The following is a 17,067-nucleotide window of genomic DNA, read 5'->3' as shown; positions in this document are numbered from 1 at the left end:
CTTTTGTTTAGATTTCTAAGGCTATAAAGTCCTCCATCGTAAATTCACTATTTACGTCTCCCGGTGTCGAGCCGGTTTTGCCGAAAAACTTCGACAAACCATAACTTCTTCGTTATAACTCGGATTTCGGCGTTCTTTATATGAACAGAACCCTTGAGACGTATTCTAAAACTTGGTTAAAATTATTTAATCTAAATAATCTTTAGTCAAAAAGTCACTTTCGACCCCTATTATCTCTAAATTGACTAGCCCGGATCTACGGGCGTTACAATTATCTCCCCTTTTGGATGATTAAGTCCTAGAATCATCACCAAAACAGGGCTCACATGATGACTCCATACGTTATCTCTTCATCCTAGGTAATAATCGTAACTTCTTTGTTCCTTCGAATGAGTATCTAACTCTTGGACTTGTTGACTGCAGGCGGTGCTTAATCTTGCTCTTGCTCCCTATCTCACGTTAGACTCCAAATTATGACTTTCAAGTCACAATCTCTATAACGCCCGTAGATTTAGGCTAGTCAATTAAGAGATAATAAGGCTCGAAAATGACTTTTCGATATAAGATTATTTAGAATAAATAATATTAACCAAGTTGTAGAATATGTCACAAGCTCTCCGTACATATAAAGAATGCCGAAATTCGAGTTATAACGAAGAAGTTATAACCCGTCGAAGTTTCGAGATGAAAACGGCACGACACCGGGAAACGTAAATAGTGAATTTACGATAGAGCAATATTCAGCCCTAGAGATCTAAACAAAATTCGTAGAATACGTTAAACAGAGAGCATCAATAAAAAAACGCCCAAATCAGACTTCGTATGAGGAAGTTATGATTTTTCGAAGTTTTGGCTTAACAATGTATAGCCCGAAGTTCGAATATTAGATCGATCGGTTTTTGCCGACAAAACCTAAATGAGAATCGAAGATCTCATTAATAGTAGTGTAACGATAAAAAGACAGATGAAAACGGACGTCGGATGAATAAGTTATGAATTTTTAACGGACCAATCATGTCCCGACTTGTTAATAATATAAATTTTAAAATGAAATCAAAATTAGCCGACGGAGTCTAAACGAAAGTTGTAGAGTACATTCCTGCCTACGCGTGGATATAAAGAACGTTGAAAACGAATCTCGTATGTGAAAGTTATGATTTTTAGAATCCGGGAAGCAAAATTGTGAATATGCGTAAAGAGTGATGACGTGGCCGCATCTGAGCCGTTGCTTGTTGCCCAAGGCCTCGCTTCGGATGGATGACACGTCCCCTCGCATTATGCCCAACGTCTGAAGTTGGGTATGCCCGACGTACTTGATCTTGTCCGGTTCTGAGTTCGATGTGCGAGCCAGCTGGTGCGAAGCTGGCACCCTTATCCGGACTACGCCCCGCGTAGTGTTGTACGCCAAGCATACCACCGAAGAAATCACACCAAAATTCATTCTCTGTTTAGTTTATTTCTCTCTCTTAGGTCCCTTAAGCCCCCTAAACCCTAGGTAAAACCCCTAGCACCCGAGGGAAGTCCTGAGAAAAAAAGGGTCTTTCGATTTCGGAAACGCTGCTCCAAGCAAAGCCCGGTTTTTGATAAAACCCGCTGTAAGTGAGCTATGCCTACGCTATTTTTAATATAGATTCTAATTAATTATAGTAACATTATTAGGACCTTAAAATAATTATTTGGGCTATTATTATGAGTTATATAGTGTTGTTTAACACTTATATAATAATAATAACAGCTACACTATTAAATTAGTCTCGGTAAATACTGAAGTAAACCCTAGTGATAATGATACTAGGTTTTGTCGAGGGAAATTGTTTTAAGAGTAACGAAGTGTTGTCCGAGTACCGAGCCACCACTGTATCAAGTGAGTGCATAGTTACTTTCATCTTACACATAGATATGAAGTATTTTATATAAATTACGTGCTATGTGTGCATATTATCTGAATACTTGTTGTCTATGTTGGATGAATGATTTTAAATGATTTAAATTGTGTATTTATTTTATATCTACAAATATATTGGGATAAAATATGGGTAGATGAAATAGTAGGTGTGTGATGAAATAAAATGATGAGAGATAGGTGATGATAGGAAGGTGATGACACTTAGGTGGGGATAGATTAGTGATGTAGGATGAAAAATACTATAACCTTGTCCGACAATTTGGAGATGTAGTCATCTACCAGAGTATAGATGGCAACCACAGACTATTATAGACAACCTCGTGGAAACACCAGCAGGCTCATAACCTGTAGGTGATGAATTACGAGTTCAGATGATGTTGTAACTACGTATTCATGCGATGATACTCTACCCATTACTATGAATTACGAGTTCAGGCGATGTTGTAACTACGTATTCATGCGATGATACCCTAACCCTTGTTGGGCACGTATTGAAGGAGTAATCCCTGGATCAATACTGTCTATGCGACGTAGGCGATGATCCTTAAGGAGAGTCCTTAGGAACAAACATATAAGGAAATGTGACGTAAGGAGATGAGAGGTAAATATGATGTAGGAGACAACCCTTTGGATAAATCCTTAGGGAAGGTACTTAGGAATAAAGAAGATGATGGGGATGTGTAATTCGGTTAATTGTTTGATGATTAAATATTATAATTATATTATTGTCGGTTGAAAACCCTATGTACTCACCAGGTTTCCCAACCTGACCCACTGAGTTTATTTATATCACAGGTGTTGATATGAAGTCACATTACACTAAGAGATTAAGGAGATATAAATCACTAGTGATAATGAATGTAAGTTCTGTTTATGCTTATGTTTCTGTATTGACGATGACATCTCAAATGTTTTAAAATGAATAAAAATACTTTTCTTCGGAAATGCTTTGATAATGAAATTATCATGTTTTTCTAGGAACAAATTCCGCAACGTTTTTATTAAAAGAGATACTCTGATTTTTATAAAGCATAAACAAAATCGGTCTTATCTGGCCGTGAAAATGAGGATATCACAATCTCGATCCTCACTGGATACGAACTTAAGATAAGTTCTTTTATTAGTAAAATGGAACGATGTGTCATATTCTAATGACCTATCATCGTATGTTGCAACACTTAGACTCAGGTCTCTTAGTGTCTTCCAAAACAGACTATACTTTCCTTCATGTTCTAATCTCATCTTAAAAGGTAGCATTTCTAGCTACAAGCAACCTTTACGATACTTCTATTGATCGCTTTGATTAATTCTTAAGTTAGGTGCTACATCGAACTTGGTTCTTGGAACCACGTAACATACTTGTCGTAGTCGGACTCAATTTGGTATGACCACTAGGGTCGGAATAACAATCATCTTCTTAGTCTTTACCGAAACGATGGTAACGACATATTTGAATAAAACGGTATCAACTACTAGCTTCTTGGTAACCTTGTGACTTTCCCTGATCCAAGTGTGAGTCATGTGCTTCCGGTAATATAGGCCTCTACTACCATTCACACCTACTCATACTCGTCCCAAGTATTGTCTCGCAGTTTTCCAAGTCACCATACAAGAAAATCACATAACAACTTAACACATCAGATTGAAAAATGAATGTTTTATATTATTCCTTGAAACGTTTACATAGGTGTTCAATTTCACCATATACTATGCCTCTAATAGACTTCATCATACAATACTATGGCTACTGCATAACTCGATCTTCGGATATGAAGTCCTCATCCTTGATTCCTCGCATTGTTATCTGCTTCGTCGAGGATCATGTGAAATGCCCTTGGCTTTGGTGGTGCATTTGGCCTTGCTACTTCATTTTTCTTTGGGAAGTCTCTAGAAATATGCCCTTCTTTGTTACATCCGAACCATACCTTCTTTTTGAATGTGCACTCGTTGACGTAATGGCCAGACTTTCCACACTTGAAAACTATCACCTATTCGCCACATTTTCCTAAGTGTTTCTTCTCGTACTTATCACACCATCTTGCTTCACCTCTTCCTCCTCCTCCAAACTTCGAAAATTTACTCTCCTTGTTGGGCCTTGAAGATCCTTCAAACTTTCTCTTAGAGCAACTATATTCTTAGTTGCTCTAATGGCTATTTTCAAAGTAGTTCGTTGGGCCAAAGTCTGCGCATAGTCCGTTAGCGAACCTATCTATCTTGGAGAGTTCAGCAGGCACCAAGTAGGGAAATAGCTTCATCCTCTCAGTGAATACGGTGGCATACTCATCAACACTCATATTCCATTTCTTCAGGTTTTGAAACTCGTTGTTTAGGTCTATCAACTCTATCTTTGAGCAATACTGCATTTTCAACTGCTCCGTGAATGCTTCCTAAGACATTTGTATGGCTTCTTCTCGTGGAATTGTATTTGCCAGCAATTTCCACCAACTTAACACTCCCTTCTTTAGTTTTCTGACTACAAAGACGGTCTTTTGCCTTTCGGTACAGTCACAGCTCTCAAACATCATCTCCATTTCAGAGATCCAGTCCATACTCTCAACCAACTTCGGGCTTCCGGAATGGCTTGGTGGCTTGGCACCCAAGAAGTTCTTATACATTCTTCCGTCCTTGTCGTTTCCCTTCTCCTGGCCATTTATTCGTTCTCTTTGAGTCCCAACTTGACTTACAGGGCGGCTATAGTTCCCATCCTCCGATTGCTCGGGAATCAACTCAGGTTGCTCAATGGGCATGGTAGGTTCGTCCCTATTTTCATGCAACATCTTCCTCATTTCTTCCCTTTACTCAGCTAACATAGCCTGAATCATGGCTTGTACTCCAGCCATGGTGATTGGTTCGGGTGCAACTTCTACTACAACAGGTATTTGTTCAATCCTAGGGGCTGTTGATTCCTATTTCCATTTGCGTTCCCTACTCCACTTCGGGTTCTTGCTATTTCGATCTATACACCAATTCAGACGTTCGGTGTGTAATGACGAGAATTAAGATAGGAAAGATTTTATTTACGATGGACGTGTAAATCTCCCTATTACTCCGAAAAGTTACATGCAAGTTCTAATACCGTAATTAAACGTTTAGAAGCCTAAACACGTAAAGTTTCCTTATCCGGTCGGCAACAGACCATAGATCCAATCATATAACACATATCATAAATCATTTATCACATAAAAGCATGTTAGGTATTTTCCCTAAATAAGCTAGTGCTTGTGTCTATTCAGGTGTATTACCTAAATTCATTAGACACACTCCTCACAATCATTGCTTAGCATTCTAAGTTTAAGTCTAGAAATAAATCCATATTCCTAGTTCGCTTAAACTAATGCCTTGATACCAACTGTGACATCCCCATTTTCACGGCAAAAAATGACTGATTTTTTTATGCTTTGTTTAAAAATCAGAGTAACATTTTAAATAAAAGTATTGTGGAATTTGTTCTAGGCCAGAAAAACATGATAGTTACATTATTATAGCATTTACGAAGAAATGTATGTTTATTCATTTTAGAACATTTGGGATGTCATTGTCAATACATAAACATAAGCATAAACAGAAATTACATTAATTATCAGTAGTGATTTATATCCCCTTAATCTCTCAGTGTAATGTAACTTCATATCGACACCTGTGATTCAAATAAACTGAGTGGGTCACGTTGGGAAACCTGGTGAGTACATAGGGTTTTCAACCCACAATATTATAATTATTATGTCTAATCATCAAACAATTAACCCAATTACCCACCCCCATTCTCTTCTTTAATCTTAAGGATCTACCCAAAGAGTCAGCTATTCTTCATTCATTCATTCCTAAGGATTGTCCTAAGGAATAGGCACGAAGTCCATCATTGTCTATGACACAGTTGTCAAGCACATCTGCTAGTTCTATCACTTAAGCGTAGCTGCCATAATTGTGACATTCTATATAAGGCGCAACTACCAGTATTGTCCTTCGAGCACAGCTGCTAAGGTTATTTCGTTTATTGACAGTATCGTTTTCGAGAGACCACTCGCAATACATGTCAATGGGTTTTTAAAGTACACTAGTGAACACATCGTTCATAACACCTACAGGTTGCGAGCCTACTAGTGTTCCACTGGACTATCTAGATTAGTCTGTGGTTGTCATCCATACTCTGCAAGATGACGAGCCATCGCTTGGGTTATCGCTTAGGTCATCGTTTGGTTCATCATTTTGGTTCATTGCTTAGGTTATCATTTGGCTCATCGCTTAGGTCATCGCTTCTCACCATATTTTACCACTTATATAGCATCTCTCATCATTCATCTCATCTCTCATCGCTCATCATTTATCTCATCTTTAATCTACCCATGTTCTACCCAACACATTTTGTAGATATAAAATACGTATACAGTTTAAATCATTTAAAACATATATAAAATCATTCATCCAACATAAACAGCAAGTATTCAAGTAATATGCACACATAGCACGTAGTTTATAAAATACTTCATATCTATGTGTAAGATGAAAGTAACTATGCACTCACTTGAAAAGGTGGTGACTTGGCACTCGGACAGCACTTCGTTATTGTTAAAACAATTTCCCTCGGACAAAACCTTGTATCATTACCACTAGAGTTTAGTCTAATATTCACCGAGACTAATTAATTGTCTATTTGTTATTACTATTATATAAGCGTTAAATAATACTTATATAACCCATAATAATAGCCCAAGTACTTATTATAAGTTCATAATAACATTACTATATTATAACATAAGCTATACTAAATATAAGTTAAGCGTAGTTCACTTATAACGGGTTTTCTCGAAAACCGGGCTTTGCTGGAGCAACGTTCCCGAGCCGAAAGGCTCTTCTTCTCGGAGCCGCCGGGCGCTCCGGGGCTTTCGCCTCGTGCTAGGTAGGTTCCCTAGGTTTTTTTTGGGGGGTTTGGGGGTTAGAGAAAGGTTTTAGAGAGAGAAAGAAGGGATTGAAGGAGTGAGGAATGAGTTTCACCCGACACCTCTATTTATAGGATGCCTGTGGCATCGCACACAGGGTGGAAATCAGCCGATTTTCAAAAATTCATAACTTTCGCATACGAACTTCGTTGTCGACATTATTTATATCCACACATAGGTAAAAACAAGATGTACAACTTTCATTTAGAATCCGTCGGCTAATTCTCAATTGATCCTAAATTTAACAGTACAAGAAAATTAGAATGTTATATGACCGCGAAGAATTCGTAACTCCTTCATACAGACTCTGTTTTCGTCTGTCTTTTCACCGTTGAGTTCCTATTAATGAGATATTCAATTCTCATTTAGGTCTCGTAGGCCAAAAATCGCTCGATCTAAAATTCGAGTTTCGGGCTGCGCACTGCTAAGCGAAATCTTAGAAAAATCATAACTTCCTCATACAAAGTCAGATTTGGGCGTTCTTTTTTGGACTCTCGGTTTAACGTATACTATGACTGTTTTTTAGATTTATAAGGCTAAAAAGTCCTCCATCGTAAATTCACTATTTACGTCTCCCGGTGTCGTGCCGATTTTGCCGAAAAACTTCGACATACCATAACTTCTTCGTTATAACTCAGATTTCGGCGTTCTTTATATGAACAGAACCCTTGAGACGTATTCTACAACTTGGTTAAGATTATTAATTCTAAATAATATTTTGTCGAAAAGTCGCTTTCAACCCGTATTATCTCTAAATTAACTAGCCCGGATCTACGGGCGTTACATCTGATTTCTTATCATCGCATATATTATGATCTCTCCCATCTGTTCTTCATTATAAAGCTTATCTGATTTTGATTTCTCCCACATCTTTCACCAAAAGAATGCAAGTTTGTTGGTGTTTAGTTGTGATATTATGTTGTAGTTTAGTTCTGATTTTGCATTAACATTGATTTTATTCTAATATATGTTGTATTATTATGTGGTTTAGTTTTGATTTTACATTAACATTGATATTATTTAGATTTATGTTTTTCTTTTTTGATTTATGGCGCATGTGTGTTGTATTATTATGTTTTCTGAATGAGTTTTTCTGAAATGTGGTGCATGTCTGCTGTGATATTTGGTTTCCGATGTATTTTTCCTTGTTTATGTTCAATTAAATACTAATTTAATGGAAAACGACAAAAAGAGAAATGATAGAACTTTGGAAGTGCTTTTAGTAAATGATTTTCACTCGATTCAAGAATGGATTATAAATGGAGATGACAGCGATGAATATGAAGTTGACCCCGAATTAGACTGATGAAGCTCTCGGGACAAATGATAATCTAGTACCCCGTAAAAGTTTAACACCGAGAGAACTTTTTTATGAAGATTTTGAATCCAAGAATGAGGAGCAAGTGTTTGAAGAAGATAAATATGAGTCAGATGGTGTCCAAATATTGGAAGAACGTGAAGATTATAAGAATATGGACATTTAAATATACGAAAATGTGTGTTTTTATTATTATTAAACTTATTTTGGACTTGTAATATGATGGATCATGACTTAAATGTTTAAATACTAGTTATGACTTTTTGTATGGTTATTTACTTATTATATATCCATTTTTTATTAATAATTAATGATCTCCGATTAATCCCCACCAAGACCGATTAATTCCTTAACCCAGTTGACCATCAAGTTACCGTCGAGCGATTTCTACAACCTTGCACAAAACACACACACAAATTGGCCTTTCACAGTTGTTTGTTTTTTAAAAGACTTATGACTTAAAAACTATTGCGCGTGTGCTGCACGACGCAATACTGGACCATACTCTTCAAACCTCTTCTCACATTCCTTTAAGTAATATTATTCACCATAAATTTGTTTTTTTTTCAACAACATGTTTATTATTTTCATAATGTTATGAAGAATATTATAAACAATTCAAATATATTTTGCATAATTTCAAATTTGTTTGGTAAATTTCATATAAATAATTTTTCGTATTACATTGTCTATAACTAAATATTAATAAATTATAAAGTTAATTACTAAAATTATAAAATTTGTTGAGGCTAACCGAAGAAATAACTATCATTTTGGAAAATTTAATAGGGAAAATGACTCTTGAGGGTAATTAACTTTTGCGTTTGTACTCATTTGGTCCTTTTGTTTGTATCCAGTATACCATCGAACTTGTTGTTGGTGTTTACCATAACCCTTTTGACCGGCTTTTGACCTGTGATAGTCGATCAAAGGGTTATGGTGAACACAAGCAACAAGTTTGATGGTATATTGAGTACAAAAAAAGGAAATGGACCAAATGAGAACAAACGCAACAGTTGGTTACCCTCCTGATTCATTTTCCCTTTACTCATTTACAACAAATCCCACATCATTTCCTACTGATATTAATAACTTTATGAGATTCATTCTTGCTTATCTTCAAAACATAACCTACGAAAGGACATTATTCATACATGTATAACTTTGTAATGCACTTGAATATTTATTAGGGGAATCTTGACTAAGCAGGCGTATTTCATGACTAGATTTACATTTCCAATCAAATGATTTATTGTATCATGGATTCTAGACAAGTCTACAAACGAGTGGATTCACAAGTGCTGTGATTTTTTAGTGTACTTAGCTTTAAGATCAAACTCATGGGATAAGATACAACATCAATATGTACAATATTATGGTGATGTGTCTACAAAAGCAGCATGATATTGTACATATTGATGGTGTATCTTATCCCATGAGTTCGATCTTAAATCTAAGTAAACTCAAAAATCACAACACTTGTGATTCCACTCGTTTATAAACTTGTCTAGAATCCATGATACGATAAATCATTTGATTGAAAATGTAAATGTAGTCATGAAATGCACCTACTTAGTCAAGATTCCCCTAATAAATATTCAAGTGCATTACAAAGTTGTACATGCATGAATAATGTCCTTTCGTGAGTTATGTTTTGAAGAGAAGCAAAATGAATCTCATAGTCATTAATTTTAGTAGGAGATGATGTGGGATTTGCTGTAAATGAGTAAAGAGAAAATGAATCTGTAACATCCGGAAATTTCAGGTATTATATTTATTCTTTTTATTTTGAGTTTTGAGGAAGAACTCAGCGAGTTGGTGCGTAGACTCGCCGAGTAGAGACGCGATTTCTCATCCGGATTAATGACCGGACTCGACGAGTCGCAATGGTGGACTCAGCGAGTCAGCACTGTTTAATGAAACCCTAATTTCTCGGGTTTGGGGCCTATTTAAAGGGCATTATCGTCGTCATTTGTGCTCACCAGCCCCCAGAGCGAAACCCTAGTGCATTTGAGCGTGTGGAGTGAGAGAATGAGCCATTATCAACCTTGGAGGTGTTGTTTAGCAAGGAAAAGGAAGTTTTAGCCAAGAGGAAGCAAAAGGAACAACTTCCTGAAGATTTGAGGTCCAGAACATCACATTTGAGGTACCATTTTCGAACCCCTTTTCTGTTGAGGAGATGTTCATGTTGATTTAGGGTTTATTGAGCCCTTTTTTGTGGCTAGATCTAGTGCCCCTTTGGTCCCTTAAGCGAGTTAGCTTCTGGATCTGGACCCTTGGAGGTCCAGAGTGTCCTTTTGTCCAAGCTTTTTATGAATCCATGGAGGTTTTGGTTTGGGATCTTTGTGTTTGAGGTCAAAACACCATTTATGAGTCATTAGGTGTGATATGAGCGCTAAGACATGAACTTTACGTGATAAATAAGCTTGGAAGGACTGGATCTATAAGTTAGTAAAACAGATCTGACCTCAGAAGGTCGTTTGGGGTTGTGCATGGAATGCACTCGCCGAGTCCATTGGTAGACTCGACGAGTTGGTGCGGGTTGTTCATAGATTTTGAACTAGGGGTTGAGTAACCGAGTTGGGTGAGTGACTCGGTGAGTCGGAAGGGACTCAGAGGATATGGGGTCCTTGTAGGGACTCGGCGAGTCCACGCCAGACTCGGCGAGTCGGGGTTGACCATTGACCATTAACCAAAGTTGACCGATGTTGACTTGATAGAGTTAGTCAACCTTAATTAGGAAGTGTTAATTAGAGATGTATTGTGTTATAGGAGGACTATAGCTCGGGAGATCGAGCACTAGTGATTTCAGGGATTTACGAGTTACCGAGATACGCGAGGTGAGTCTTCTTACTATACTTTACCTTGAGTAGGTAAATAGAGTTATGTGATACAGTGCTTTATATATATATTGTTTGTTGTACTGCATTCTTCTATGTGATTTATGTTGTGCATGCTTGTAGAGTTAGAACCTAAGTGTTCACAGAGTTTGGGTGCACGGATCCACAGAGTTATAGCCTCGAGTGGCTAATATGTGTTATATGTGGTATTTTGGGGAACTCACTAAGCTTTGTGCTTACAGTGTTTTGTGTTATGTGTTTCAGGTACTAGTGAGGATCGCGGGAAGGCGCCGGTTTGATCAGTACACACACGGGATTTTATGATACAAGATCTTGGGATATTGTTATATGTTATACATTGAGTTTCAAACAATGATGTTTTTATGATTTACAAATGACTTATGTTTTTATAAATGCGAAAAATTGTTTTGGAAAATTTACGGTGTTACAGAATCAGGAGGGTAACCAACTGTTGCGTTTGTTCTCATTTGGTCCCTTACCTTTTTTTGTACTCAATATACCATCGAACTTGTTGTTTGTGTTCACCATAACCCTTTGACCGGCTATCACAGGTCAAAAGCCGGTCAAAAGGGCTATGGTAAACACTAACAACAAGTTCGATGGTATATTGAATACAAAAAAAAAAAAAAAAAAAAAAAAGACCAAATGAGTACAAACGCAAAAGTTAATTACCCTAAAGAGTCATTTTCCCAATTTAATAAAATAAACACGTTTGCTAGATCACTAATTTATTGTATTTTTATTTAGCAATTATTATATTTAATTATTTTATATAAACGTATTTAAAAATAATATAATTACAATGATTTTTATATTCAATTTACATATGAGTAAGAGTAAATAACTTTTTGATTTAAAATTATTTTAATGAGCTAATACTTTTAGTCGAATTTTATTTTGGTATCAAATTTAAAAATCAATGATTAAAAATTGAAAATTCAAATAACAAACATTTGAATTGGTTTTATTCCATGTGGTGTAGATAAATAGTGTTAATAAATGTAACTTTTATATTTGCTCTAAATATGTGATATAAGAATTAAACAACAATTTGGTTAACAACCAAAAATTTAAATATAATTAAATCAGTTTATTGCAGCATGAATAAAAACTATTTTAAGTTTTTAAAATCATTTTATTTAAAAGAAATCTCCAAAAAGTCCTAAAATTTTGGTCCGGTTTACGTTTTAGTCCTAAACTAATTTTTGTTTACGAAAAAATCCTAAAAACCGGCAAAAGTATGCATTTTGACCCTTTTTGACCGGTTGAAACCGACAACAAATTAATTTGAGACTATTTCATAAACTGACCCAAAATATTTGAATTATTTCACAAAATAACCCAAAATATTGGAACTTTTCTGCAAAAAAAAATATATTCGGACTTTTCTGCAAACAAAAACCTTATTATTATTATTATTATTATTATTATTATATTAAAAATATAAACAAGTATACTAATTTTTAAATTCTTTATTATTAATATTTTTAATAATACATATAAATTGTGTATAAATAGTTTAGGATAAAATGATTTCTCACTTTGTTTATAATTTTTTAATTTTTTTTAAGGTAGAAAGATTTCTTTTCAAATCCAACAGATCCACAATAAATATTTACATTGGTGGCCCATATCAAAATTCGAAAGTATTAATCACAATATCTTGTTTAATAGAAAATAATATGACTTGCTTTGTTTTATCAAACTATAAAAATAATAATAACAAATGTGAAATGATCATATACAAAGTTAGAATATACAAACAGATGTTAATGATTTTAATGCTTAAAGCATTACCATCCGCTCTACCTTCACCCTTAAAAAATATTTTTGATATTTTTTTGATTTAAATGTATTTATATGTATTATTGACAATATTAATAATAACAAATTAAAAAAATAGTATACTTATTTATATTTTTAATAATAATAATAATAATAATAATAAGATTTTTATTTGCAGAAAAGCCCTAATATTTTTTGTTTTTGTAGAAAAATCTCAATATTTTGGGTTAGTTTATGAAATAGTTCCAAATTAATTTGTTATCGGTTACAACCAGTCAAAAAGGCTCAAAATGCAAACTTTTACCGGTTTTTAGGACTTTTTCGTAAACAAAAATTAGTTTAGGACTAAAACATAAACCGGGTCAAAATTTTAGAATTTTATTGGAGATTTCCTTTTATTTAATTTCAGTTTATTGCAGAAACATGTAGATGTTAAATAACAAAGTGACTTTTTTATTACAAATTACAAACCGTTTGATCTACATTTTCTGCTACAAAGAGTTGTAGATATGGTCCGCAGACATCAGATGTTTTTGTTTTGAAAAAACAAACAACACCTAAAACTCATATAACTAAACTTTCAAATTTTAATCCCGCTAATAATAAACTTGGACAACAACATTAAAGACTAGAATACTCTCATAACCATCAGTGGTGGATGCACTGTTTTAGCAGGAGTGTCTCTCGTACTTCAAACGGGTGCGCCTAATAAGAAAAACCAAAAAGTAAAAAAAAAATTACATTGCATACTAGAAATTGAGCAGCAGCCTAGACCCAAATGCCCCATTAAGATCCGCCAATGATAACCATCACGTTAATATCTCCAAGATGAAGCACTTAGGCCACAAAGCACAAACTATCTCCACTCTTTACTTCCATCGTCCATGGCTCCATGCACCTCAAGAACACCTCCGCTCTTATGATAATAAATTAATAATGTCAATAAAAAAATAAAAATTCTCTCCACTTTTGCTATCATAATTTAAAAACTTTCCATTCGTTTTTCTCCGATCCTCCAATTCACTTTGGTTTTTATTTTATATATATATATATATATATATATATATATATATATATATATATATATATATATATATATATTACTTGTAATTATCATTCGTTAATTCTCAAGGACAGTCTAGTAAATTTATAGTCCATGCAATGTCGTATCCTAACTAGACCTGACAATTCGTATATTCGTGTCATGAAAACGTGTCAGCCACGAATTTGACACCATACAATTACATGATGAGAAATATGTTCTATCTCAATTTTTAAGATGTATCCGTGTCGTATCGTGTCTCTCACAGATTCGTATCTTAATGTCTGAAATTGCCAGGTCTAATACTAGCCACACTAAACGCTAAACAAAAAAAATGTAAGATTAGTTAATTTGTTCCCGAATCGCTACTTAATTGTCAAACTTGATGAAATATATATTATAGTCCGCTAACAAATTCAGTGTCTCAAATTACAATTTCCAAGTTACGATGATCAACAAACACATGCTATTCAACTCCTTCAAACACACGGATTTTAAGCCTCTTCAATAAACATATTTATTCCAAACTCCAAAACGAGATGACACATGACACATGACACATGACACATGCATACACACAAACTTAATCTCAAACCATATTCCCTTCCATTTTCCAACATGCACATAAAGAAGCACACTATTCAGCCTTTAGTGAATTTGCCACATCGATCACAAATCGATACCTTACATCAGATTTCAAAAGCCTTTCCATCGCTGTGTTCACATAATCTATCGGTATCACCTCTACATCTGCAGTGATCCCATGCTCTGCTGCAAAATCAAGCATCTCTTGTGTCTCCTTCAACCCTCCAATGTTACTTCCACCAACAATTTTCCTCCCTACAAAACCCATAATTCCACCACTTTTTTAGCCAATTTAACAATTTCAAAAGCACAAAGCAAAACACAAAATGTCAAAATACTCACCCATAATCAAAGAAAACGCTGCTACTTCAAGTGGCTTCTCTGGTGCCCCAACAAGAATAAGCTTTCCTTGAGCTTTCAGCGCATTCAACAATGGCGCAATCGGATGAGTTGCAGAGACTGTATCAATGATCCCATCAAGTGTTCCCGCGACAGACTTTCCACAAAAAAACCCAAATCAAAACTCAAAACTTAGCTCAATTCATGAATCATTTACAAAGAAAGAAAAAGATAAAAACTCACTTGCATCTCTTTTTCGTCTTTGCTAACTATGAAATGGTCGGCTTTAAGTCCTACGAGTGATTCTTGCTTCTTAGCAGGAGTCGTGCTGAAAACAGTAACTTCTGCACCAAAAGCTTTCGCCATCTTCACAGCAACATGCCCAAGTCCACCAAGACCAACAACACCGATTTTCATCCCGGGTTTATCAAGTCCGAAGTATCTGAGAGGGCTGTAAGTGGTGATTCCGGCACATAGCAGCGGTGCACCGGCATCAAGTGGTAAATTTTCCGGCCATCGGAGGACGAAATGTTCATCTGAAACCATGTGATCGGAGTACCCACCATATGTCTTTGTTCCATCGAAGTTGGGAACACCATAAGTGAGAACTTGTTTAGGACAGTATTGTTCGAAATCAACAGCACAGTTTTCACATGATCTACAAGATCCCACCAAGCATCCAACTCCAACTTTATCTCCGATTTTGAATTTCTCCACTTTGTTGCCAACTTCCGTCACTATACCCACAATTTCATGCCTGTATCATGAGCGAAAATGAGAAAAGATTGGTTTTAGTAACAGAAACAAAGAAGAATTAAGAGATTAGGTGTTTGAATTCGTACCCTGGGGTAACTGGGTATGTCGTAAATCCCCATTCGTTTTTGATAAAGTGAAGATCGGAATGGCAGATTCCACAATACAGAACTTTGAACCTCACATCTTTCTCCCCAGTAGCTCTGTAAAAAGAATCATCGTTAACAACGTAATCGAAACATTTCATGAATAGCAAAAACTGAAACGAGTGAATGATAATAAAGATTTTTTATTTGAATTACCTTCTGGAGAAAGTGAGAGGGGAGAGTGTTCCAGATGTGTCGCGAGCTGCATATCCAAAAGCCTTTACTGGGTGCTCTGTTTCTGGTGATGTGGCCATTGATGAAGCTTATTGATAGAGATGCGGATTGAATAATGAGATGGGGTATAAATAGGCTGAAAGGCAAAAGGGGACACGAAAGACCCTTACCACGTAGTGTGGGGAATAAAAAGAAGCTGTTGCTTTTTCAACGTATTCATATCGAATCTCCTGATTTTTGTGAATACTCCGGCTGCAACTATAGAATGGTCAAACGACATTAATTTTATGATACGTCATTCCTGACGGAAATATCGACATGCTTTTTTTTTTTTTTTTTTTTTTTTTTTTTTTTTTTTTTTTTTTATAGAAGGGGATAGAAACTTTTAGAATATACTATTGTATTATTTTAAGTAATGATTAGTTATTTAAATATTAGTGTCTATTATAAATGTAAAACGGACAATGACGCACTTATGTGTTTTTTAGTTTTTATATTGAAAGTTTTATTATGATATTATTATATTATGTGTCACATTAATCATTGTGCAAATTTTATTGATGTTTAAACTTTAAAGTGTTATAACAAGAATAATTAATAGTGTTACCATATCTACTTTTATTATTTTTATTATTGCTACTACCTTACTATACTTCTATTATTACTTAATTTATATTTAGGGTAAACGTAAAATAACTTAACGCTCACAAACGCTCTCATCGGAAAACCCTATATAAGTTTTGTGCCTAGAACCATATCATTATTGAAATCGTCAAAAAAAGGCTTTTAAATAGTCGTAAATTTGATGGTATAGATATTTTTTCAAAAGTTAGGAATGTTTTTTAATGTATTAAAATTACTAACTAAATGGCTTGTATCTCAATGGAATTCGATGTTGCTTTTATTCATTGAGGCTGAGGTTCAAATCTCGTAGTAGACATACATGAAGTTAAGGTTTTTTATAAAAAAGGATAGAAACTTTTATAATGTTTTTTATTATAATAATTTGTTCAAAAATATTTTTTGTTTTATTTAGAAAACATAAGTTCAGTTTTCTCATAGTTTCTTCTTCATATCTTTTGTTAAAAAGAAATTAGCTTTTGGAGGGGAAAGATGGTTAAGTTACTTATAAAAAATTTCTTGTAAAAAATTTCCCAAACAAATTTATCTTTTGCACAAAATTTTCCAAACAAATATGTTGTAAATAATTTCCTAAATAAC

At 34.8% G+C, this 17,067-nt stretch overlaps 1 protein-coding gene across 1 annotated transcript; it reads right to left on the bottom strand.

Moving 5' to 3' along the window:
* Positions 1-14,341: 14,341 nt before the first annotated feature.
* Positions 14,342-15,987, bottom strand: LOC145031673 (mannitol dehydrogenase-like). Its single transcript, XM_078980276.1, has 5 exons — positions 15,829-15,987; positions 15,616-15,729; positions 15,017-15,530; positions 14,777-14,930; positions 14,342-14,689 (listed from the first exon to the last, which is right to left on the bottom strand). Exons 1-5 carry the CDS (start codon positions 15,924-15,926, stop codon positions 14,487-14,489), a joined length of 1,083 nt encoding a protein of 360 aa, XP_078836402.1. The 5' UTR covers positions 15,927-15,987; the 3' UTR covers positions 14,342-14,486.
* Between the last annotated feature and the right edge of the window lie 1,080 nt (positions 15,988-17,067).

Source organism: Lactuca saligna, chromosome 2, assembly GCF_052625555.1.
Source record: "Lactuca saligna cultivar CGN05327 chromosome 2, ASM5262555v1, whole genome shotgun sequence".
Classification (NCBI taxonomy): Eukaryota; Viridiplantae; Streptophyta; class Magnoliopsida; order Asterales; family Asteraceae; genus Lactuca; species Lactuca saligna.
This window is presented reverse-complemented; position numbering and strand designations above follow the sequence as displayed.

What these genes read in the sequence shown, in the direction of transcription:
- LOC145031673 (XM_078980276.1), bottom strand. Translation starts at nt 15,926, where the DNA reads ATGGCCACATCACCAGAAACAGAGCACCCAGTAAAGGCTTTTGGATAT. An exon ending in CCTCTCACTTTCTCCAGAAG is followed by an intron (nt 15,730 to 15,828) that starts GTAATTCAAATA and finishes TTCTTTTTACAG; the next exon opens with AGCTACTGGGGAGAAAGATG. An exon ending in AAGACGAAAAAGAGATGCAA is followed by an intron (nt 14,931 to 15,016) that starts GTGAGTTTTTAT and finishes TTTTGTGGAAAG; the next exon opens with TCTGTCGCGGGAACACTTGA.